We start from the raw sequence: 25,939 nt of genomic DNA, 5'->3' as shown, positions 1-25,939 counted from the left end.
TTTTTCCTCACCATACTGCTGCCCCGCCTGTTGGCTTTGGCACCAATATCCGCTCGGTTTATTTAACCTCAGTGTGACTGACAGCTCTTGTGTTGTGTTTGCTGCTGGGCCTCCCCCAAGCACAGCCCAGAATGCTACATAAAAACACAATGTGAGAGTGGAAATGTGTGGTTCCAGTTAAAAATGTCACTTAGGATCACATTGTTTAATTGTGAGACAGCGCTTATTACGAGCACTCCTCCTTAGATCTACCGCTAAAGGAAAATAAATGTTCCCGTGTCAGTCCCTGCCCTCCTAATAGCTTTTAAATGAGTCAGGGATGAGATCCCGCCGAGCGCAGAGTTGAAACACAGATAATCGCTGAAAGAAGGAGAGCTGTGAAACACTGCATCTGTTTTCAGCAAACTCAAGGCCAAAAGCAATGATGAGAAAATACACAGAGAAATCGCATGATCGGTGTTGTGAGTTCAAAGCCCTCCAGGGGTCATTTAGTAGACAAATGATTAGGCTAGGAGAAACAAACAGGTAAGTAAACGGTGCAATGCCTGAAGAAGTTTTGTTTCCTCACAGTACACCAGGACTGACCGATGTGCTCCATCTCTAGCCTGTGCTGACGATTATTTTTGTTAGTTTGGACCTTTGATGAGTATTAATTACTAAGAATTGCCATTTAACTGATCTGGAGAAACACTCTAATGTTCAGCAGTATGAGAAGTTTGAGGTAAAAAAAAAAAAAACAATCACCTTATGCTACAGTCACACTAGGGAAAACAGTGATTGCAGAAAATGCAAGAACAAGAACAAAATTACTATGACCGTGTGAAAAAAAAACTTGCCTTCTTGTTACCTTTGAAATAATTACTTCGAAGATGGGGACCAGTTGCTGTCCTCAAAGTGACTTTGGTGCATCAGGACAGCAGCACAGCCAGAGTCAGCCTGCTTAAATTACTTATGCTTTTACACGCAATTTGTAACAACACAGTGTTAACTGTGATATATCTGCAAATCTGTTGCTCTACATTTACACAGAAATTCACATAAAGCAGAAATTTATATTAATTACTTGCATTGAGAATCCAGCTAGAATGTCATAAATTTGAAAAGAAGTTCTGAAATTCTTCCAAAAATTGACATAGACGCTCAACAAGTTTGCAAGACATGCATGACATACAAGTTACTCAGACTGATAGCGATGTGTCTATTTATAGCTTGTCTCCATTTATAAACTAGATTGTAATTATTTGAAAACCTTTGCCAATCTGTTTGAGAGTGACCGCAGTTAGTTGGAGTTGGACCACGTTTGTTTGGAGACAAGTTGCCTCCCAACAGATGACCCGGGGATCCGCCTTGTGAACTAAATGGTGGAGGGTGATGGACGCTCATTGATTGTTGCAACTACTTGCAAATGATCGCTGAAAGAGGGAAAAAATATTTTATTCCAGCCCCACTGAGATTTAAGGTTATCACAATTTATCCGAAGAGAGGTTTTGCTTTGATCTAATGTTGCTATAGTGATGTGGCCCCAAGGTTTCAGCAGTAACTCCTGTGAGTGTATTATCATTAAAATGCAGAGACAAGATTAGAAAAACAGATTTTTAGCCATTACTTATGACTATTGTACTATGTAAGAAAACCTTTTCTAACCCTTTCTTTGCAAATTACCTATTTTGTTCACAAACGGGCTTTTATAATAACCTACAACCTCTTAACAGTCAGCTGCTGATGCCGTTCATGCTCAAGTGGCTGTTCGAGTGCCTTAATCTGTAATGTCACTGACTTATTTTAGTGTGCAGGCTTGGTTAAATTAGTCGGATAAGTTTAAATGAAATGACCTGAGATGTGCTCGGGCAATTACAAGCAGGGTTGATAAAGTTTTAATTTTGATCTCAGGCTGCAATGAACCGGAGTGCACCCTTAATGGAATGAAGCTTGTGCTGGCCTGAGGAGTTTGCACACAGCATTATTATACTCATGAAGCTCTGAGAAGGCCGGCCTGTTGTTTCCACTAGGGATACGAAAAAATAAGCATACATATTCTCTGGCTGCAGCTAAAAACAAATGACCGCTACAGTGAAAAATCCACATTTATGCAGCTTTTTCCGTTTGCAACCTTCCGTTCTTTTTTTCTTTTTCTATTCATTTCGGTGCAGTACAAATGTTTTCTTAACATATCACTCCATATCTGATCTTCTGTCATTTTCTGGGAAAGCTTCCTAGTGTGTGAACATTGTGCATGTACTGTTTGCAGGGCGTTTCGGCATTGGCAAGACTGCGGCAAAATAAGGCATTTTGCAATATGTTTCCACGTGGACAAAATCCCTGCACACAAACCGACTGAGAACATGAACACACACACACTGGACTCCCCTGAAACACACATAAGCGAGCATTTTGTTCCCGGTTTTATTTTGCACAGGGACATCTCTACTCTCAAGTTCATTCCTGCAGAGAGAAAAACAGCTGGAGCCTCTGGGATGTAAATAACGCAATGGCACTGACCATGCCAGATACCACACACACACAATCACACACAGCTTCCTCCCTCAGGTTCTTGGATGTTATTCACAGACAATCTTTAGACACATTTTGCAATTTTAAGAGTCACAAAGTGATTTTTTTTCTAATTACATAGTTTCCCACTAAACACTATGCTCTATATGTATCTGATGATATCACGTGTGCATGTTCATCCACTCTATCCAAAAAATGTTTTTGGAAGCAAATGTTTTTGCTTCCAGGTACATTTGCAGTGGTTGAGCAACTAATTCATCACAGTGAATAGTGTGCTTTTATTTATTTCCAGTCCTTCCATACATAGAATAAGCTGTGAATGCAAAGACACCCTGCATGTTAGAGTAGATCGAGTAGACACAGTAAATACAGCACACAGCATATTTTAGCATGCCATGTACATGTCAACGGCAGTTGCCATTTCTATTTACCAGAATCCTAACTTTTCTCTACAAACTTTCCAATCAGCTGAAAGTTTGCAACCAACTTCAACACAGCTATAGGAAAATATATATACTAGATGTCTTTGACAGTAGATTGTTTTGAGCACTGTGTACTTTAAATATGATAAACAGGGTTAAAAAACTAACAAAAATATATTTGCACACTGTCCTTTGAAAGTGTGCAAATATAATGAACACTTTCAGATCCAATTATTTATGCAAACTGTGAGCTTACACAAGTCCTTGTTCTGTTCAAGTCAGACCCAGCAGCGTGCAAGAAAGTAGAAAAAGTTTTGCGTTCTCTCCTTACAGTCCAATAACAGCTCAAGAGGAACTTCAATTGAACCTCTGACATAATTTTTGAGAAAACATAAAAATGTTTAAGTGGACTTTGTCTCACTGAGCACTCAATCTGAAGGTTCTTTGGCTTTCGTGGAGGGTGTCACGACAATGTCAGCATAGATCCAACAGGGATCTGTGGTGATTCATTTTAATTGCTTTAACACATCCATCATCATTTGCTTATTAGTTTTTCATGCTCCGATGCCTCCTTATTTTTATTAAAAAAGAGAGAACTGAGTTCAGCTCCCAAAACCTCTGAAATGTGTGATATTCACAGGTGGCATCTGGAGTTTGGGTCCAGCCCATTAAGAGGCTCAAGGACAGATGTCACGCGGCAGAGAGTAGCGCTGGAGCTTCAGTGGAATGTGTGAGGTTTGTGGTTAAGAATTTCCAAAATATATATAACACTTGCCTCAGCAAGCGAGTAGGGATGAATCCATGACTCATACAAAGACATTCGCTTCTCTGGAGAATTGCACTGGCCAACATTTAATAAGGAACATTATCCCCTGCTGTGACACTGATTGTGGTCGAACACTGGATAAGTTGAGGGTTGTGTTGCAACAAGTGACGTGCCCCTGCAGAATTATATGGAAGCAAAAACCTGTCAGTCAACGCGCTGTCATCGTGGAGTGGAGGAAAATGCTTTCACTTTTTGGTTGTCTTTTTTGTTTTTGGCCAAAGTATTTATTCGTTTCCCAAACGCTTCAAGAAACATGGCAATAAGGCAAAAAGATCTGTAGCTTTTAATAAAAATGAAGAGCTCCATATGTTTTATGTATTTTAGTCCGCTGTAGCGAAGGTTTCACGCGGGGCTATGTGAAACCTCACTGTGTGCAAATCACGACTCATCAAATAGCCACTTTCTTCCTTTTTTCCAGATATTTGTTTTTAATGTCATTGTCAACAAATCCTTTAAAAACACCAAAATAAAGAATTCGATCGTATGCCTTTGTAACTGAGCTACACATTTACCAATGTGCCTTCATTTTATGTACACAGGAACTTTTTTTTAAACAAGTCAATGCCACTTCCCACTGCAAACCAAATCTGCATTGTACAGTCAGTATAAATGCCAGCATACCACCGTTTTAGGAAATGATATGTTAAGAAATTAATTTTTAAAGCTAAACTGTATATTTGAGCTTGAGCCACAATGTCACAAACATAGTAGGGGACTTGGAACGTAATAAGAGACATTGGGGATTTTGGTCTTGTAAGAGCAACAAAACTACTGAATGCCACTGCAACTTGTCAAGCTTTATATTATGTGGAAAACTATTAGGAATGCATTAGTGCACTTAAAACTTAAAGCGGCAGTCTCAAAGATTATTATTATTACCAACTAGGTGCCTGTGGCATCATTAGCGGAGAAAAAAAGCTACCTTTAAAGCAAACTGAGAATTTTCTGCTGCCACATCAAAGGTAGAAGGTTTGCTTTAATGCTTTCTGTCACAAAGCCTCTGCAGGGCACGGTTCTTGTTTTTGACAGGGTGTAATTTAACCCAAACTAGGATTTTATCTACCACTAAAACCAATGTAAAAGGAATAAAAATATTCAGTGACTGAATATTTTTGCTCTTAAAATGCATTCGAAGGTGGTTGCTACGAAAAATACTCGGCAGTTGTTTGGATTAATCATCTATCTACTGTCAGAACTAAAACACGCAAAGCTTGTCTCAGTAGTTTCTCGATACCAACTGCTCCAAACTGACGGTGGCTGTGAGCACTGGCATGATGGATTCCTTGTGGCGGTGATGTCGTACAAATATCCGGTTGCAAAAGAAGACCTGTAGGAGTCCCCAAATCAGTCAGGACTGAAATCTTGAAGACTGCTGCTTTATTTTGAACACTTTAAAATGTAAGAACAGCAGCTTTTACTGCATGTTGAGTTCATGATTGTAATCACAGTGTAACAGAAGGAGAAACACCAACATAAATTAAGTGCACTGTTCAGTTCAGTTTTAGGTGTTTTCCTTTTGTCATCATGTTCTTTGCACATGCCTACGGTGATATGTTTTAGTACACTTTCCAAAAAATGTAAAATCTGCCTCATCCTGTGCTCGCACGCACGCACGCGCACACACACCCACACACACACACACACACACACACACACACACACACACACACACACACACACACACACACACACACACACACACACACACACACGTGTTTGCCTTCTTCTCTGTGCTGTTGTATAATTCATGTGTAACAAAATGTAACCAACCATCGGAGACAGATGGTCTGGCATATGTTCCCCAACGCGACTGCCTCTTTGGACCCAGTACACTGAGGCTCACACAGCCACGCAAACACATTAATACACACTCAAAACATACAGTTTGGAGGCCTGGTGTTCCTCGGCATCCCAGTAAGCGCATAATAAGAATGAGAGTGACATTGTAAGGATTACCATAGAGGCATTTTGGATATACAGATGGGGCTCAGCGTGTCTGTAATGAATGTGGTCTGTGGAGCCAGTAGATCTGTTTGCTGTATGCGCAGCGGTTTCTATGCCGAAGCTCCTCTTATTGACTTGGCCTTGTTTCAGGTCCCACTAAGATAAGTGCCAGGTGATGACGTGAGGACTCTGCGGGTGTGGCACAGTTAGTTCTGAACCCTGTAGCTCCCAGCGAGCATGCTCCCTGTATGTTTCTTTATAGTCCAGAGGGGGCCGGGAGCCAAGAGGTGACACAAAGCAGCAGATGACCAGGAGGCGAGACTGTAAATAGCTGATGGGTAAAGATAGCATAGATCCATAGAGGAGAAGGTGAAGAGGAATTTCTCTTTTTTTGTTAAAAGTTTGTTCTAAGAGTTTCTGTACACCCACTTTTAGTAGTGGAAAGAGTTAGGAAGGGGAGAAAACAGTCACAGCTACAGCAGTCCAGAATAGAGATGGGTAGAGATGAGTGGTAGCAGAGAGACGGGGAGCAGCCGGAAAGTAAGGCCCGAGCACTTGCGCTCCCCAGAAGACCGCGTTCCCCCAAAGTAAGCCACCTGGGCTGCCGAGAAGAGAGAGAAACAAAGGGCAGGGAAATGTTAGCCAACATGTGTGTCTTTGTAGTTGGAAGACAGCTCATTCACATGAGGGTCAGTCATGCAAGACAGTGGGGTGCAGGGAGAGGACACGGTTGGAGGAATGTAAGCACCTCTAAGCCTTTTATTCCAAACCACTGTAATTAAGACTTAATGCATCTCGTTCTCTGGTAGTGCTTCTTTTGTTCTAACGATCTTGGTAATCCGGATACCCTGACTCTGCCAGGACCACTCACCCACACAGGCTGACCCATCGTCGTTGGGCTCAAAGCCCTGGTTGCATCTTCTCTTGGCGCGGCACTTATAGCTACCATAGGTATTGGTGCAGACAGGGCGGTCAGAGGGACACACAGAGGGGAACTGGGTACACTCATCTTGATCTGAGGGCAGGGAGAAGTGAGGAAGGCAAAGACACTTGACGTGTGTGAGGATTTTTAAACAAAGAGACAAGCACAGAGTTTGAAGGTGGATAAAGTGCCTCAGCTTACCCGTGCAGCGGCCATTCTCATTCAAAGCAAACCCGTGACCACACTGTAAGAGACAATTAGTAAGAAATATTATTTTTAATGAACTCTCCTGTGAAAGATCCGTAAAACTGTTGCACTATCCCAACAATTTACAATAAACAACTTGATGTCGATTGTTTCTTGAAGTTGGTGTTGTGTTTGTAGCAGCTTTGTTATTCGGACAAAATGAGTATTTAGTTTATTGAGAATAAAAAACATGCTGAAACCCACTATGAAGCACTTGTGTACCTCTATTTCCACAGTAGGAGTAACTTCCTCCTCATCTCTTGGATAGTGGATCTCCTGCACTGAGTTGATCTCTGACGGCTCGAGGGCCCGGGCTACTGAACGACCATCTGGCCAGAACACCTCCACACTGGTGGCCACATCCTTGCCTATTCAGGGAAGTAGAATCTGAGGTAGTTACAGTGCATACATAAATATAAGACCACTGATCACTGAACCTTACAGTGTTGAGGTTTGTCAGACACATGACTAACCACATGGCAGTAACTTGTCTGTCATTTTAGATGGATAACAATCTTGGTGACAATGTATGGTCAAGACATCAGTCCACAAAGGAAACATTTGTATTCTCCAACCAGTTGGCAGGTGGTTGCCTAAGGTTGTTGCTAAAGCCCCAGTCACACAAGCCTAGAGACTGCTCCCTTAGCAGCCTGTCTTAGTCGGCCATAGTCTGTATGGGAGATGCAAACTTGTCTGCAAACACTGTCCAGTAAGGTGTAGTAAATCTGTGCAAACTGTGACACAAACCAGAAACTGAGACTTTTCACCTTCAAAGTAAAAGCTGCACATTTTGACAGGTCAGCTGAGGCACTTTTACTTGGGAGGAGAACGTTCTCCATTTTCCAGTCTGCATTGCACTTTTCCAAGTTTCACTACAGCACAGCTAGTAGTTAGCAAATGTCTGCAAACAAATCCCCATCTTTCATGCAAATTATGGGCACCTGCAGCAACCAGGTAACAACCACAGCAATTTACAATCACACGGTTTTCCCTCCCAACCACTGGTTGTATCACATCCAATACAAGATACAATTCTTGAGCAATGTACACATGATGAAACGTGAGAAACCTCTATATATTGGAGGTTATCTCTTTCCTTTCTTTTTTACTGGCTCACGTTGTACAAGCACTCTCCCCTCTTCGCTCTATTAACTGTTTTCATTGGGCATAGAGAAAGCCCCTCTCCAGAGGCCCTCTGTAGCCCTTAATTAAAGTGGCATTTCTTATGTAAACAGATCTGGAGTTACCTTGCCAGACAGACAGTCCACTCAGCAGGTGTGCTGCCTGAGAGCCAAAGAATATTTCACCTGTTCTACACCCACGTGACACCGTCTCATTTTGTTGTGGGGAACAGATCTCACATGTCTAAGAGTACTGACACTTTTCAACCTGGAGAATGGAGGTCTCTACTAAAGCCACAATTGTCTGGATAGTTTGCTGCTGGAGTGTATTATGAGGGCCACCAAAGGTGATGTGAGCTTGGACAATCCTGATATTGAACAGGCTCAGTGAGGAGAGCCAGGGAGGAGTAGTGGGTGGGTGGGCTAGCAGGCCTGTATGGTAACCAGCTGACTGTCCTAGGGAAGGACAGTCAGAAAGAGACATAGAGCTAGTTCCTCACAACCATGGCTGGCTTCCATCTGCAGCACCTGTCCTCCTCCGCTCTTCATGTTTTGCCCAATCAGCTCCCTCCCACAGAGAACTTTTGCTCCCGTGGGTGCCTAATCAGGCTGAAGGTATTAAGACAATGCTTTCCACATGCTTTTGTTTTCTTCCTTGCTGCTACTCTCTGCAATGTTTATCTGTCTTACCGCCCATTCAAACCTCAGAAACCAATTTGAGAACAAGAGAAGCAAGCTATGAAGAAATGCTTTTATTAATTTATATCAGAGTGAATTAACATTAGATGTTGCATCTGCGGATCAGATAAAACAAGTTAAGCGTGTATTTTCTGATATTTCCTTACCGAGGCCAAAGTGGGCAACAGGCTCCATCTCACAGAGGTACCCTGAGCCGCCATCAATTATTCTTGTGTGTGGGCCACTCTTTTTTGTATATACAACCACTTTAGCTCCCCTGGCAAAAGCGCCAAATTTTGTCCGGGGAATCACTCGCAGCCATGAGTTTGCATTGCCCTAAGAAAAAGGCAGAAAAAGGGGAAAAAAAGAGGGAGTAAGGCTTAATGTCACACTACTTATCGAGTATCACATGTCTCACAATCACTCACCTGGTTGACTTTGTAGACAGAGAGAGGCTGTGCTGCACTTTCACCGTGAGACACCAGCAGTTCCAGGCGCCCATCCCCATCAAAGTCTGTGGCTACCGCTCCTGGAGATTCATCACAGTAATGATGCGGCTAAACACTCGAGGATACATTCCTCATAACATTTATTATCCTCATGCAGGGACATAATCCAACAGTCATTGAACTAATAATGTGGAACCAATTCTATTTTTTCCTATAATAAAGTGCATGAGGAAACTCAGATTCTAAGTGGAGCTCTAATGCCATCTAGAGGTTTGATGTTGTAATAGCAGAGGAGATATGGTGTAGTGCTGCTTATCATTTTTAATAGAGCTGTATGACAGCTATCTTTTCTGCCATGCTCACCGGTTCCTCGTCCTTCAGGCTCTGCTGCCTCCCCGATATTCAGCTCTTCTATCTGGGGGTCTCCATGTTCTCTCCTGCTCACCCTATTGAAGTAGTACCACAAACATTACCCTGAAATCACTGCAAAAATTCTAAGCTGCTATAAATGTGGTTGCAGTATAGGAAAGATCCAAATAACACAAGGCTTTTCTGAAACTCGTCACTATGCTACAATTCACTGTTTTGTTTTGTTGTTTTTAAACTGGAAACTGGAAACTCTTTAATGCATAAATTACACAATTAGATTAAAATATGATAAGTTTATACTTGATTTAATAAAAAAGACAACGAATTGTTCCAATTGCTGATATCCGTAGTGATATTGTCAATAAATTAGTACATAGTACATATAATAGGCACCACTCAGACTACTGACAATATTCTATTATGAGTAGATTTTGAATAGACAATTACTGTAGTGGAAAACTTTACAGTGACCTGCAGTCTCCTAATCAGAAGATATAGTGCATATTACTACACATAACACAGGAAACTAACATAAATAATGACAATGTACATATATTCTCAGTAAACACAAATACAACAACCAGAAGACAAGAAGAAAATTAGATATTTCCAAACTTACATAATTACTGATTTGTATGAATTAATTATTATCAATTCGTAATTTGTCATATCTCTGTGAAGCACATTGGTGAAAATGTATTGAGTTTACAAACCTGTATCCTTTGTTAAACATATGCACATTATCACCCACCATGAACCTGCTTTCCTTAAAATAATTAGCTATCTTGGTACACTAATCTGCTGATCCTGACTATTAAACACTTCAGCTAAGCTAAATATTGATTCGTTGTGTTGAATTAATTAGTTTGGGCTTGTTTTTATTTCAGTGCCAGAGAATAGAGTTTGAAAAAAGCTGATTCATCTTCGGAGCACACAATGGCAGAGCCACAGGCCATGGAGCTGTGACCCCTGTCAGACCATGCCCAGAAAGACAAATTTTCCTTCGATGACCTGGTGTGCAGGAATATTCAGCTCCAGGAAATCTGTGGAGCTCAAACTGATTATTGATATTCAGAATAAATTAACCCAACATCTCCTGGCAACGTTCATCATGAGTTCTGCATCCTGTTCAGATAAATATGCCAGATCAGATTTTTATTCAGGAAGATGGGTTCATTCTACTATTAAGTCCTAACAATTAATATGTATCATATATTACATTTTAAGAGCTGAGTTCATTAATATTATCAAGAGAGGAAGCCAAACCACGAGCCAAAAAGAGACCTAAAACTGTCTTAATGAAAGATTCATTCATGTGTGGAGGAGGAGGCGGGATGCCAGACTAGATAAGTATCCTTGGCTGGGAATTTTAAATTCTTCTCAGCTTCCATGCTCGGCTTTAGAATATTAAATCAAGACACAAGAGTATTCGATTAAGCTTCTCATCAAAGTGATGTTAAAAACTTACTGTCATACTTGAACAAAATCTGACAGTGTTGGTGCGAGTACCTAAAGAGTCTGTTGGCGGAGGGGCCTCTGTAAGCGATGTTATTGAAGAACACCTCCAACTCGTTGTCATTGTCAAAATCTGCAGCGACAACAGTTCGAACCGGGGAGGGCATGGAAAACTTCTGGGATGCTATGTCCTGGGGAAAAAGGTAACATCACTGAAACACATGCATGCATTTACAGAAGCACAATGCATGCATAAGTTGAATGCCTTTCAATTATTTGGATGAAACTGGATGCTGGATACTGCATTTTAACTATTTGGATGAATCTGGATGAAACTTACTAGATAAACTGCCCAGGGTACCAGAATTATCAGGATTTATATAGCTTTTTCCGTATTTATAGTTATAACATTCTAATTTTAACAAATAATATATTATATAGCCTGTAGCAGCTGATCTCAGTTCTGTTCTCAAAATTCTGTTATTCAGACTTAATGTACTTGAGTTGGACCAATTTTATTAATTAATAATAAATCAACTTATTTACTGCAGTTGAGTCCAACCCATGCAAGAGTGTTGAGGCAAAGTACACCCTGGTGGACAGGTCGCCAGTCAACCACAGGGCTAGCACATAGAGAGAGACAACCATTTGCACTCACATTTACATATTTATGGGTAATTTAGAATCACCAGTTAACCTAACCCCACTAACTGCATTTCTTTTGACTTTGGAAGGAAGCCAGGGTACATGCAAACTCCACAAAGACAGGCCCTGGCCTAGTAGTGGATTCAAAAAAGTTGCTCAATTCCACTGACTAATCAGGGTTAAAGGGTTTTCCTTTCCTTCAACTGTCTAGATATGAGAACACCAGAGTAACTTTGTATAAGCAGAAGAGGTTTTCGAGGTAAAAACATTGGAAGGATGTGTAATTTTACATGAACTTGTTTTTACATGAACCTGCTGTGATTACATCTCGTGGTTCCTTAGTCCATTTTGTTCAATGTTATGTGACCTGATGCACTCGCTCGAAAGACCGTTTCATAACCTCAAGGTTCAACCTCCTTCAAAATAAAAACATGTCAATCAGCGTCCAGTGCTTGTGTCTGGGCTCTTTTTACATCCTCTGGCATGGGGCAAGTCGACAGCAGCCCTCGTGCCCCACCTCCGAAAAAAGTCTGCAGCAGAAGAGTTTTTGCATGAGAAAGTAACAGATATCTCCCCGCTTCAGTGACACAGTGATAAGTCGGGAAAGAGTTATAGAGCAGCCCTTCACTCCCCCCAGTATTTACTCCCTGTTTTAATTATAAGGCTCATAAAGCTGCAGGGGTGGGGGCCGCCCACAGTGACCTTCTGCTTCTCAGGTGAAGGAGAGGGGATGGCCAGCTGAGGCCAAGAGTGAGGAAAGCAGGGACAGCTCCGTAATAAGTGCCGAAGACAGTAGGCGCATGAATAAAAGTGCCTTCAGGAACAAAAAGGGCTCTCCCCAGAACTAATACAGGGCTTCTAAAGATATAATCTGCATGGAGTTAATTAGAAATAAATAGTAAAATGACTAAATTTCCTTACACTGACCAATTTTTATTTCAGATTACTGAATGCAAAAGAACTCCAAGAGAACTTCTACTAAAACCTTTCTTCTTTTTAAATATATATTCATTATGTGTATGTGTGAGCACAAGTGTATGTTAAACCTATTCCAAGGAAACCCTCTGCAACAGATTTTAATTAAAGCACAAACGGGCCTAATCGGCACTTTCCACTGCCCAGGCAAGCTGCTGGTTCAGCCCAATTTAATTGGTGGTTTACTGAAGTGATACAACAGCTTCATTATGCATGCCAAAGGTCAACACGGCTAGTAGGAGTGTCAGCTTGTGTGGGCGAAGGGCGTCTTAAATATGTTTTGGGGTTGTGATTTAACAATCTTGGTTCAAAAAAAAAAAAAACATTGTCAGGCTAATTCAATTTGTCTTTTGTGTTTTTGCACGTATAGGCGTAACAGGGTTTGAGTGTCTCAGTGTGTGTGTGTGTGTGTGTGTGTGTGTGTCATGCTGATGGAACTATCTCTGGGCAAAGCATCACACATTAACCCCTTACTCGACCCCTATAAAGATGTCTTGGGTGACATTTATCTCCTAGGTAAAAGATGCGAGTGCAGGTGGTGGCAGATAGATCACCGAGCCCGAATCCTCTACAGATTTATGCAGCAGGGCCTGTCTCTGACTTCGCCACTCTAAAACTTAGTACCCAAACAGATGCGTGCTGCTGGCTGCCTTGCACACGCTGTCTGTAGAGTCATTGATTGAGTAAATCACTAACCTTGCGTCTTTAAATACCACTCAAACGCAAAGTGGGCAGCCACTGAGTAGTGTTAATTCACTCGCCAACCATTTGGATTGATAGTCCTTTGATTCACAGTGATAACAGGTCTGATTTGTTTTATTTGTGCTCCTTGTTCATTAGACAGAAGAACAACAACCTCTCTCTGAAACTCTCTAGAGTTGACAGTGACAATCTGAATGGGCTTTTTGGGTCCTTCACTAAGTAAAATCATATTATTCAATCGGTTATTGCAGTGAAATCACAAGCACTGCAACTTTTGAGCACACTTTCCTCAGCAGATCACATGTGGAGTGGAATGTGTGGAAATGTGAGAATGCCCATGCTTCCATTTATCATATGTGATCATTTGAAGTAGGTCTTTATAAGGTATCTGGCAGTCGTGTCGGTTTGATGCTAACTGAGCTGATAGCATCAAATCCGGGCCCACCTTAAACTTTTGCTTGCGGTTACTGAGCTGCATGTACAACCGATGAGGTCCGTTCCAGTTCCCGTAGACGATGTCCGTCTTACCGTCACGGTTGAAGTCTGCAAGAGCCACCCCTCTGCCGTGCTGCATGGGGTCTTCTACACCTAAAAAGATTCGAGATGTTCCCAATCTGTTTCCATCATCTGCCATCAATATTTTCAAAACCAGGTAACCCTGACCAGTGCTGCTGCTGGAACTGTGTCATTGGGTACAATACAGCACTTCAGTGTCTGATTTATTAAACAACAAACTGGTGACATAAAAACGATGAAGTGCTACATTTCTAATGTTTAAAATCAATCACTGAATTCATGGCAATCACTTTCTTGTCATCATGAGATGACGGTAAAAAAAACAGCTTCTCTGATAAGCTGATGGCTTTGCGCTTCACCTGCAGCGATCAAACACATACTTTATCACAATGAGTCATTACAGAAAAGGAGGCCTCACCAGTTATTATTACTATAGTGCATTTAAATCATCTTGATTTATTTATTTTTTTAATAAACTTAATTTATTGCTTTCTCATTCTGTGAGGTTTCATTGCAGTTGACAGCTAATTAATCGTTAAAAGCCACAATATTAAAATATATGGTTTAACAAACTTAGATTTTTATATTAATTAGGTTGAAATATTTTAGGAATCATGCACGACTGATATTTATTCTATACAACAATGCCTCTCGCGTTTATTGTTTTTCACAGGATGATTGATGTGTGAAGAAATAACTGATCTCCCAGGCTATGATCTGGTAAACTGCACGTGATCATCTCACCAGCCTGCTGTGCCACATCCGTGAAAGTTCCATCGCCATTGTTCCTGAACAAGAAGTTTGGACCGTACTCATTGTCGCAAAACACATCAGACAGAGTCTGACTGACAATGGGCCCCACCACGACACCTCTTCCTCCTGCACAGAGAAAGACAAGGGAACAAGACACACAGCGGTGGGAGAATTAGGCAGCTCAGAAGAGGGCTAGCACAACATTTGGGAGGAAAAAAATGAAGCAGGATATGAGGAACAACAGAGAGAGCAGAGGGAGAGAGATCACCGCCTTAACAAAAGTGAAAGGGAAGAGATTATTACTGTCTTTCCAGGTCATTTCCTCTGAGTAGGGCAGCTCTTTCTGCTGACACAGACACTGACTCTGATGGGTTACATACACACAAACACAGGTAAACACACCTAAGCACAACAAGAAATGCAAAAACACAAAGAATCTTTTGCATTAACCAAAAGCAAACAGTAATTTTCTCCTTATGTAGTGATTTTTGTAACTGTTACACTTGAAGGTACACTTTTAGCATCACCCCAGGATTCTCCAGTGACATTCTGTAAAATGTAGTGCTTCATCTCAGACCAGCAGAGTTTAATTATGGAGTTGAAAGGGCTTTGATTGTCCTTCCAGTATGCAAAGTCACTGCTGCAAGTCATGACTCGCTGCTGATTTACTGGCCCGCTCCATCAACCCAGACAAATACCACTCAACCCCTACGGCCATAAACCACTAATGTCTCTCTGGAGATATGTAACCATTAGATATACAACTTCACCGACTGTCCCTCTCCTCTGATTAACGGCAGTTTGATGACAAAGCCATCTATCGTACATCATTCACAGCAAATGTGAGCAAGCTCATCTTCCCCCCTGGTGGATCAGATGATATCCTGCACGTGAAAAAAAAATCCATAGATGATGAAGATTCATGCCGGGGCGCTCACATACAAAGTCACCTCGTATTTCCAAAACTCACCAGAACAAGGACTTTTCAGTGATTATAATAAATTATCACAGGGGCAGCATTTTTTTTCATCATGACAGTCTCTATTATGAAGAAATTAATCATGGTAACATTTTTTGCATTTACTGTTCTGTTCTTCTATATATCACAGACCTAAATTGATCCACGTGATGACGCGGGCTGTAGTGACACATTTCAACATCATTTCAGTGAAATATTCATTTTGTTTCCAAAAACAGTTCTAAGCAACATTTTTAATGAAAACAGGGAGTTGATTTGCCAAATACAATGTTTTATGTTCCTGTAATGATTATTCTGCCAGTATGTGAAAACCCTTTAATCCAAACAATTAATGCTAAAATATAATTAATGCCATCCATGAATTTTCTCAATTACTGTCTTACTAAAACGGAAACTATTTAATTTGATTTAGATGCCAAGATTAACAGCTGAATTTCATGGTTAGAATAGGTTTGATATATGTGTTTGCCGCCCTTTGCCTTTGATTCCCTGTGACTTTGGCTGGAGTAAATAGCTGACAGCGCCAAAAGAGCCTTTACATCCTCTTTCTTCTTCTTTCTCTCAAGCCCTTTTTCTCTTTCTCGCCTGGCACTTCTCTAACCCCCTCTGACTCGCCCCTCGTCTGCTTCCCTGTGTGTCGCAAAGTCCTATATTTCAACCTCTGTGAGTACAACAAGCACATGCCCCTTCTGCAAATGTCTGTATAAATCAAACTGAAGGTCCAGTAGTGCTGGGTGATCTTAAAGCAATCGTCTATATCAAATACCCCCAGTCAGTGCTTCATACCCACCAATGAATTTGTTGACTCCAGCCCGCTCTGCCACATTGGAGAGGGCAACGACGCCCTGCGAAAGGTCACTCGCTGCCTCATCCATTTCTATGAGCGCATGAGGGCCCACGTTGCCACTGGCGTAGTTTGCTATGTAGATAGCATAACGACCTGTACCCTGTGCAGAAAAATAAAGATTTACGTGTATTCATATTTTTATTAATATAAATCAAGAATATGCTGCAACCCGATCAAATGCACTCATAGCTACGCATGAAATTATAAGCAACTGTAAATTAAAAAAAACAAACATGTTTTATATTTCTGCATTTCTGTGTTTCCTGAAGAGCTTTTTAAGATGTCTGTAGTCAGTAAAACAGACTCTACGGTGCTCATGTCATATATAAAAACATTTACTTTTCCTTTGACCATATTAAGGATTGGCTGCATTTTCTCTTATTTCATTAGTTCTTCAATTGCATCATCAACACAATTTTCTTTTACTCTTTTGAGTGGAAGTGGAGGCTCTAAGCTCAATATATAAATCTATGTTCTACCTCTAGACTGCAGGACAGGACAGAAAAATTGTAGTCAGCTTAAAAATGTCTGAAATACTATAAAGTTCCTTAAAGCCAACTGAAAAAGCAAATGTTTTGAAATATGCAACCTCTTTCAGACCCTCACGTTGGAGTATTCATCAAACAAAAATAGGATTAAACAGGTTATTTGTAACACTGTCTAGATCATCTTTTTTTATTATTAATATTCTGGAGTTACTATGCTTATTAATATTGTTTACTTTCCCAGTCAAACCTCTCGTCATCTTCAGCTCCACCTACCCCCATTTCTTACCCCGTACCCCTTATTCTTAGCCCTTTCTCCCTACTCCTTGCTCTGCCTCCCTTTGGAGATTAATTTCACACTCCATTATCAGTCAGAGTCCCTGCAGACACAAAATCACAGACGGAACCACACTAATAGACTACACACTCGATTCCAATGAGCTTTCCCACCAGGCCTAACATATTTCAATCAACAGAAACACATGCACATATGCAAACAAATGCACACACGCAATTTCACTATTTCTGTTACACCATATTGTATCTTTACAATGCAAGGAAGGTAAATGAGTCTGGTTGATATAAATGTCATTTAGTGTCACATGCTGTGGGAGCAGTGCGTCGCGCACACACCGCATGCCGGACACGCAAGCACGCTCCGAAGCTGCAAAACATGAAAATGAATTACAATGAAAGAGCTAAAGGCAACTGGAAGTTACTTAACCAACTTAAAAGTCAACGGTTTTTCAATAAGTCTTCACCCAAGGCTAATTTCTGTCACTGGGATTGGCATTGTGAATAGCGCGCTATACATGCCTGCAGTGCATGTTGGTCCAAGGACTGCACACCCTTTACATCAATCAAGAAGTATGAATAAGCTAACTTGCCGCTACTGCAGCATTTTTATTCTTTTATTGTCAAGAACTGCATCTTGTACTTTTTCACTGAGCTTCATTTGAACAATTTTTTAATTATTCTGGCTTTTAAAAGTCGTTTATTTTTTCATGCCTGCCAGTTTAAAGTTTTAGTGAACCAATCTATCAGTTCAATGTGAGGCCCTTCAATATGTCACCTTCATCAGTTTGTGTTAGAATGATGATGGGATGTCACTTTCAAGGAGACCGGGTAGGGACGAAACGGTCGGGTGGTAAATCGATCTTTTTCTCTTAAAGATAACACTTTATTTATGAGTAAACAACATCGAAAGCATTAGCTACCCAGCTGAATATAAAGCATGCTTTGCTTTTGGCCTGTGCAACGTTCTGCAGCTGTTTCTTTTAATATGTTCTAATAAAACCTGTTCAGCAACAGGAAAACATGTTCTCTCTCTGCTGGTCAGCTGGAACTGACATGCAAAAGCACACATCGGGGTTTTGGCTCCTTCCAAAAGAATCGTGCCATTTAAAAGCAGATATCTTTCCAATCGGTTTGGCAGCAGCACAACTTATCAGTGCTCAGTGTGATGGGACAGTGGTTAAAAAAATCTATTGTAGTCTTTACTTTCCTCTTCCCGCTATTACCTTCTTTAGCCCGTCCCTGATTGGAAGTGAGAATTGCATGCGTGGGTGTGAGATAAGAGACAAAGAAAGAGGGTGAGCGTGTCAGTCAGTGAGAGAAAAGGGACTAAAAAATAAAAGTGGAAACAATGGAGAAGGGACTGAGTGAAAGAGGGGAAAAAAATGCTACGGGCAGAAAGCAGTAGTGTGCAGTCATCACTCCTCCCCTCGTACGATGTTCTATAAAACAAACGAGCCCTGGCTTCTGTAATTACACTGGTGCGATGGACAGAAGAGAGAAAATGGCACACCATTCCCCCCAAATGAACTGTCATAGCACATGCTGAGAAGGGCGGCGTAGGCAGGGCATGAGTTATCACTGGTAAACAAACAGAAGCACCCGTGCATGTACGGAGAAGACACTCTAGGGAGTGTGCGTACGGTGCAGATCTGCATATAGTGCACTTGATGTGTGTGTGTGTGTTTGTATGAGAAGTACCTTTCTGTCCACACAGGCCACTGAGCGCCCAGCCATAGGGTTGGCTACGTCTCTGTGTTCGTTAATATCATCGCTCAGCAGATCTTCAAAGCGCCCATTACGGAACTTAAACAGCTTGTCAGAGTATGTTGCCCGACCTTGATGCAGAGAGAGAAAAGGTTCAGGAAAGACAAAGACTGCGTGGAGAAAAGAGGCATTGTGTAATGCAAAAACTGTGGGTGAGTGAAAACAGGCTCCTGTGGCTGGAAGTGAGCAAAGTGATAAAGGAGTTTAAGAAAAATGACAGACGTGAGGTGTTGCAGTTTTGGCAGTCTGATCTCTGGGTTTCTCACAGATTAATAGCAGCGCAAAGCTTATCTGTTATCTGCTGAAGACTCAGCTGAGATAAGCTTAATATCTGCATACCGATTCTCCTCCTTTGTCTCTGTGTAAAAGGAAAAAAAAGAAAGAAAGCCCTATGTGTGCCTTTGTAGTTTTCCAAAAGTGTATCAGCTCGCACTGTACCAGAGAAGGCGTTATTGGTGTTGAGGACATAAATCTCTTCCCGTCCATCTCCATCGATGTCACAAGCTGTCACTCCGATGGCGTTGCCTTGACGGTCTCTCAGGGCATAGAACGGGGAGCTACGGTTGTCAACAGCGATGTTGACAAGCCTTTTCCTCTGTTTGTCGTACTTTAGCACCAGGTTCGGGCCGTTGTAGCTGTCACGGGCAAAAATAGCACGCTGTTATAATGCACATGACTGACAGTATGACATTCTTGTTTTACAGTTTATGAGCTTTAGCAAGTGCTGGCTGAACATGCTGAAAGCAACATTTGCTTGCTGGTTTAGTTTGAAGTTTAACTTTATAAAGACTTTGATGACAGCTGGACTCCTGCATCTCTCTTCTATTCTGTAGTTGCAGATTTGATCAGAGAGATTGATTGGCAAGCAAAATTTTTAGATTCACATTTTATTTATTTATTTTTACTTATAGCAAATCATTTTGACCTTAATGTCTATTTTTTGCCTCTTAAAAATATCTGTTACATGCAAACGAATTCTGTTTATTGCGTAATAACGTCACTCATGTATTTTCATAATTTGGATTTTATGGCATGTAAGTCCAGGATGAGTCAGTCATGTAGTCCTTAGTTTACCGGACACAGAAGCCCTTTAGGTTTATATTATGGAGACGTTTCACTGAGATCTTATGCTTGTCACATTGGAGCTCATGAATTTTGTTTACCCATAAGCCTCAGGTGCCATTGCAGTGGGGAGCAAATCAGTGAGAGGTGTAAAACAGAACAATGGATAATTTTGATTGCACACATTTTTTTTCAACAGTGTAATCTCTACTCATGGTTTTGATTTAGAATCCAAGCCTCTGATGTTTTTTATGCCAGTTTGCAAGAAATGTTGTAAACTTACTCTTGACAGTGCATTTTGCTAACATTCAGTTTGAAATCAAAATCTAAATTTGCCTAAATACTTAAAAAATATAGTCTAAAATGTTTGGATATACACTACAAAAGCTTTCTTGGTTGTCACCAAAGTATATTAGAGAAGGTCGGCACTGTCAGTGTAATGTATATAAAAGTAATTATTTTAATTGTAAATTAAATTACATCCTCTATGAGGTTTTGGGATGAGCTCCCGTCCAGGATACCTGCTGAATAGGATGTTTTACCTAAATTACATCTATTAAGCAGGGTCATTTTTGGTTCATCTATTTCCTGTTAAGCACTGGGAAATGTATTCATGCTCAGTCATTGCTGGATTGAGGCAGTCTTGTAAAGCTGTTCCCATCACTGGCACTCTTTTCGATCATATCCATTTTTCATCAGTTGACTGAGCCCCAGGGTGGCCTTAGCATCTCTTATCTTTTAGCTTTTTTTGCCTTTGTCTTTAACCTTTATCTTTTGGAAGTTGTGTTTTTATTTAAGCTTAAGAGTTAGACTAGTGGGAGGGAAACTTAAGGGATTTAGGGGGTTTTTATGGTGATGGTAAGTCCAGCTTTCTCTGCACGTTCCTCACCCAGCTACAAATATCTCCAGGTCTCCATCCCCGTCCACATCAGTGACAGCCACGCCATAGTTGAGCTGGGTGGGGTTGTTGTCGTAGTCTGGAGGAAGGACGGTCTTGGTTATAGCTGAGAACACGGGCTCTGACCTCTGAGCCACCGAGAGGGCGGGCAGGAACAAAACCAGCCACAACAACATCCTTACCTGAAGGGCGAAACACACTATTTGCAACATGACTTTTGTTTTAAAGAATTCAAGTGCTGAATAACGCCAACGGACGTTGTACAGACATATACAGTCTGAACAGCAAAATTACCATTCATCCAATCCACAACGCTATTCACCTGAACTACTGCACACGTGACCTGCTAGTTGATGTGTAATGAGAATCCCATAAAAAAATATGAGTCATTCATCTGCAACTGCAACACATCCCCCCACTTTTTTTTTGCTAGTTCTCCAAATCCATCATAAGGCAAACATTGCTGGCAAAGCTTCCTGCTATACTCAGACATAAAGATGAGGATATACCACTGCAATCAGCGGCATTCTGCAGGGTTAGATCTGAACAACCCATCACATGCAGACAGGCTGAGGAATTACAAGACAGAAAATCCATACATGGAGCGAAGGCATTAGCCAGAGGCCAAGTGAGTACAGAGGAAACCAATACGACCTGTTATAACAGACCTGAGGTGTTGTTTCCTTAGAGACAAGGACCAACACTAAAATGGAAAAGATTTTTTTTCTGTTTGGATAAAAGGACTCAGTGATGTATTATTGTCCTTTAAGTGGTAAGCAGATAAAAGGTGAACATTGATCCAATTCGAGTTGTGAATTGCAGGCAGGTAAAGGTGAGGTGGAGTTTCTGACGCTCAGGCTGAAAAGAAGCAAAGAGGAATTGGCAAAGAGAAGGGTCACCTTCTTAACGCTGAAATAAGAAGCTCATCAGCAACAGCCCTGCAAAACATCACACACACACAGACACACACGTGCACACATTTAAGTGGCATTCTAAAGGCTGACAACTTGATTTTCTCTGCCTGTGGATTTATGAACATGTCCTCCGTCATTCCATCTGTAATGCCGCTGAGACGCTCCCATCTATACTGCTGCAGATTCTCCCTTTCTGCTGAGTGTCCAGGTGATGTATGGCTCTTTAACATCTCCCTCAACAATTCAATTTAAGATAAAACCACAGTGCTGCTTGAGTAATACTCTCAAAAGCACAAAAAGCAGGAGAGGAAGCACCTCTGCTGACACCTGCAGAAATATGGCCGGGGCCAACGCTAACTCCCTGGGCAGGCAGCGCAGCGATAACGCCGGCAGAAGAGCCGGTAGTAATGTGGACTGTGCCTGTTAGCAAGAAGGGTTAATTAACAACACTGGGAGCTCAAGATGAGGCAGTTTCTCCCCATTAGAGCAGGATGTGATGACAAATGAGCTGGCCAGTTCCACACTAGAGAAAGGGACTTTACAGACTTGCTAATAAACTCCATATTAGATAGGGGGAGTGGGCTATAAATTAAAAAGAAAAGGAAACGGAAACGTGGAAAGTCAAAAAACTAAGTGTTATGGAACAGCACACAGTCTCTTTAGATCTTTTTAAATGAACTGCAAATCAGCCAATTAGAGGACAAGATAACAACGTGTAAATGATGCAGCTTCTACTAGAAAGGTGGACAGGTTAACTTTAATAGCCATGCATACAAGGTTATATTCATATTTCAGTTGAACACCAGCCTGAAAAAGACAAAAGGAAAAAAAAACTTTGGTATCCCTTATAAGTCACCCACACAAAGTAATAGCGACATGAAAGAGGATTGGTGATAGGACAGATGAGTGCATGAAATCACTGGAGACTTTTCAGTTTGATAAAATCATGAGGTACTATATTATCCAGCCAAGGACATGAAGTCTCTTCGCCACAGATTCACTGCAGTAAGAACCAAGACATCCTTCTTCAGCTGTCAAGCAAAGTTGGACTTTTCTGCAAGCACATATCCACAAACCATTTTTGCCCTCATCTGGGTTCGATGATATAACATCTGCCGAGGTCACCGCCCAAACAAGGGAACATCAAGCAAAGTAATCTCCTGTAAACCATTCAAAGACAATGAAACGGCCCAGGAAACGAATAGTCGTTTCAGAGCAGAGAAATGCTTTCGATGTGGTTATTTATGTTGGCATTAAGAGGTCATTACCACAGCGTGCAACATCAGCATGTGCTTTCTGAAGAATTCGTGCTCAGCTCTGATCCTGATAACACTGCGACAAAGAGCCAGCAACATCTTCACTTTCAAACACACTTTTGCAGAAGCTCTTTTCTGTGAAGGACACCCTCACTGCAGAACACACACACACACACACACACACACACACACACACACACACACACACACACACACACACACACACACACACACACACACACATACACACACAAAGCACTCTACCAGTCACAGTGAATTACATTTCAATCAACACCTGACATTAATGACAAGCTCTTGTTCGTCTATCATTTACCACTTAATATAAGGCAACAATAAATCCAGCAAGGATTATTGTTCATTTATTGTTCATTTGACTCACAAAACACATCATATGAGTAGTTTAAACCACCACATAATCATTTAAACAACGTTTAGTAGTTTTTATTGGTTTTTGTTCTATCTATCTATCTATCTATCTATCTATCTATCTATCTATCTATCTATCAAATAAAAATACTTCTTTTAAAAATGAGAAAAGTTAAAAAATAAGCGCACTCCACCTCGGTAATGATAAGTCCATTTACAAAACAAACCTGCTGTCATTTAACTACCTGCACATCGGCGTTTTTAAAACTATGAGCATCATTTAATCCGTGACAGCTACTGTAACCAAAGGGGATGACCGTTTAACAGCATTATTGATAACAAGCGTCTCTGTCTGGGTTGAGGTTTTGCTCTGAAAGTTACGTTCAAATCGTCAACTTTCTTTCGCGTCTTTGCGCAGCAGATCCCAGCTGAGCGCCACAACGATCCTGAACCCAGCGGAAGACGGCAGCTTCAGCAGCGGGCAGACTCAGGTACTCACAGATGCAGAGACGCTCGGGAAACTCCGACAAAATCCTCCAGCGAACTGACACCAGGGACGGTGAGAGAGAGCGAAAGAGAGAGAGAGCTAAACAGCCTTTATCTCAAGGGTTTTTCCCCACTTATTCCCTTTACACAACTTCCAAAAGATTTGCTTTATGAAATCGCTTGTACGAGATTTGAGCCAATCTCCGCGCAGCTTGTTGAATATCTAAAATGAAAACCAATAGGGAAGCTGGGAAACGGCGGGTGGGCGTGTCGGCAGGTGTTTATTATAATCTGGCAGTGGGGCGCAGCTGGGATGAGGATGCGGAGCTTACTCGGTTCAGTTGGGATGCTGTGACTTCTGTCCCATCCACGTGTGATTATAGATGAAAGTTATTAGATATTTTTGGATGTCAGCCACCATTTTTTCCTGTTTTTTTTTTTTTTACACGCAGGCAGACTGATTTGAATGAGCCATTTAACAAATTGGAGCATAAGTTCGTTTAAACGGTGCCTCCAGGCTCCTTTCGTGTATACTGAAATATATCCCCACCATATATGTTATGTGTTCATAAAGGTTTATTATATTTATATCTTCAAAAGGTGCAGGCTTCGATTTTTCTTGTGACTCTATATAATTTATATTTATAAAAGAAATATGTTTTTTTTTTCATTTCAGTATGTTTTTTGCTTGTTGTAGTAATGCCATTGAAGCAAAGGAAAGCACTTAAAATGCTTAAAATGCTTCTTTTTTGTTATCTTAAGATGCCCAGAAAGCTGCTTCAGCTGTATGTGCAAAGTCATAAAACTAGAAGCTCTCAGGCTCTGCTAATGCCCTGTCTTGCGGTTTAAAAAAATAATTGGAGAAAGCACTAAAATTAAGCTGGTGCTTTCTGTACCCACGCTCGACCATGCTTCGAGAAGTTTCAAGAAATTCGGTGCATTAATTTTTGCACAATCATGCTGATTGACAGGGAAATGGTGCATCCTGCTAGGAGGAACAACAGCATCATATCCGCACAAAGCTCGTTAGAAACATCAATATCAAACAGCAATAATAACAAATAGTTCCCTCTCAGAGTGATCATCAAAAAGTTAGTGTTCTGCCTCATACCCGTGAAAGAGAGAGAGAGTTTGCAGGTTTACTGCTGCCAGATGTATAATTCTTATGTCACGCTCTGCTGAGTCCAGCCTCCCAGAGACCCCCCCCCCCCCCCCAACGAAATGAGTTGTGTGTGTGTGTGTGTGTGTGTGTGTGTGTGTGTGTGTGTGTGTGTGTGTGTGTGCATGTGCACGTGGTTGCGTACGGCATGGTGAAATGAGATGTTCACATCCCAAGGACGTCTCCCACCATAATTTAAACTCACTGGTGCTGGAAGACTTCAAACTGAAAGTGCTGAAGTCATAAACCAGTGCACTTCTGTCTTTACTGTTATTGTCTGTGATCTACTGGTGTAAATCTGTAGGCAGGTGGCTGTGACTCAAACAATGCAAACATGAGGACAGAAAGCTTTTTCATGTTCTGATTACTGCATATTGGCTCCAGGCTATAAAATTAGTTAAAGACCCAAAGAGAAGTCCTTTTACATACTGTGTCTCATTGCTCTTTAATTGGAGTTTATCTGTCCTGGCTGATTTACACGTTGCACAGTTCTCTGACACGGCCACAAAATGTGAGGGGTTCGAGAAAGAGAAAATGCTCTGGGCTTGATGTACTACTGCGCATGATACCTTCAGCTATTTACACCCTGATCTACAGTCTCTTACACTGGAGATCAGAGTTTTTTGGCGGGTTTTTTTGTTTTTTTTTTACTTATTTACGAGGGACGAAGAGACATCTATCAGCACTCAGCTGAAGCCAGTGACAGTGTATAGTGTGACTTTGAGGCGGAAAGTGAATTGTATTCCTACCCCTGGGGTACGCTGGGACAAACACGAGAAACAATGTTGTGGTCGCCGCCTGTTTCCATCAGCTACACACACCCATTCAGCGCTCCTCTTCGCCTCACTCTTACTTGTCGTCAAGGTCGTGC

At 41.3% G+C, this 25,939-nt stretch overlaps 1 protein-coding gene across 4 annotated transcripts; it reads right to left on the bottom strand.

Moving 5' to 3' along the window:
- Positions 1-5,448: 5,448 nt before the first annotated feature.
- On the bottom strand, positions 5,449-24,048 carry crtac1b (cartilage acidic protein 1b). 4 transcript variants are annotated; one of them, XM_026191074.1, is made up of 15 exons: positions 23,923-24,048; positions 20,858-21,048; positions 19,345-19,541; positions 18,841-18,977; positions 16,304-16,460; positions 14,526-14,660; positions 13,711-13,853; positions 10,998-11,134; positions 9,483-9,565; positions 9,099-9,199; positions 8,838-9,006; positions 7,094-7,239; positions 6,827-6,869; positions 6,575-6,718; positions 5,449-6,304 (listed from the first exon to the last, which is right to left on the bottom strand). In XM_026191074.1, the coding sequence occupies exons 2-15, from the start codon at positions 21,040-21,042 to the stop codon at positions 6,177-6,179; spliced, it is 1,905 nt and encodes a 634-aa protein (XP_026046859.1). In that variant the 5' UTR covers positions 21,043-21,048; positions 23,923-24,048; the 3' UTR covers positions 5,449-6,176. The 4 variants fall into 4 exon arrangements, with proteins under 4 accessions (XP_026046859.1, XP_026046858.1, XP_026046860.1 ...); XM_026191073.1 differs by lacking the exon at positions 23,923-24,048 and adding an exon at positions 22,857-23,151; XM_026191075.1 differs by lacking the exons at positions 6,575-6,718; positions 23,923-24,048 and adding an exon at positions 22,857-23,150 and having other exon boundaries at positions 5,449-6,299.
- Between the last annotated feature and the right edge of the window lie 1,891 nt (positions 24,049-25,939).

The sequence above is a fragment of the Astatotilapia calliptera genome, chromosome 13, assembly GCF_900246225.1.
Source record: "Astatotilapia calliptera chromosome 13, fAstCal1.2, whole genome shotgun sequence".
Taxonomy (NCBI): Eukaryota; Metazoa; Chordata; class Actinopteri; order Cichliformes; family Cichlidae; genus Astatotilapia; species Astatotilapia calliptera.
Note: the sequence above shows the minus strand (reverse complement) of the source record. Positions and strands in the feature narration are given on the sequence as shown.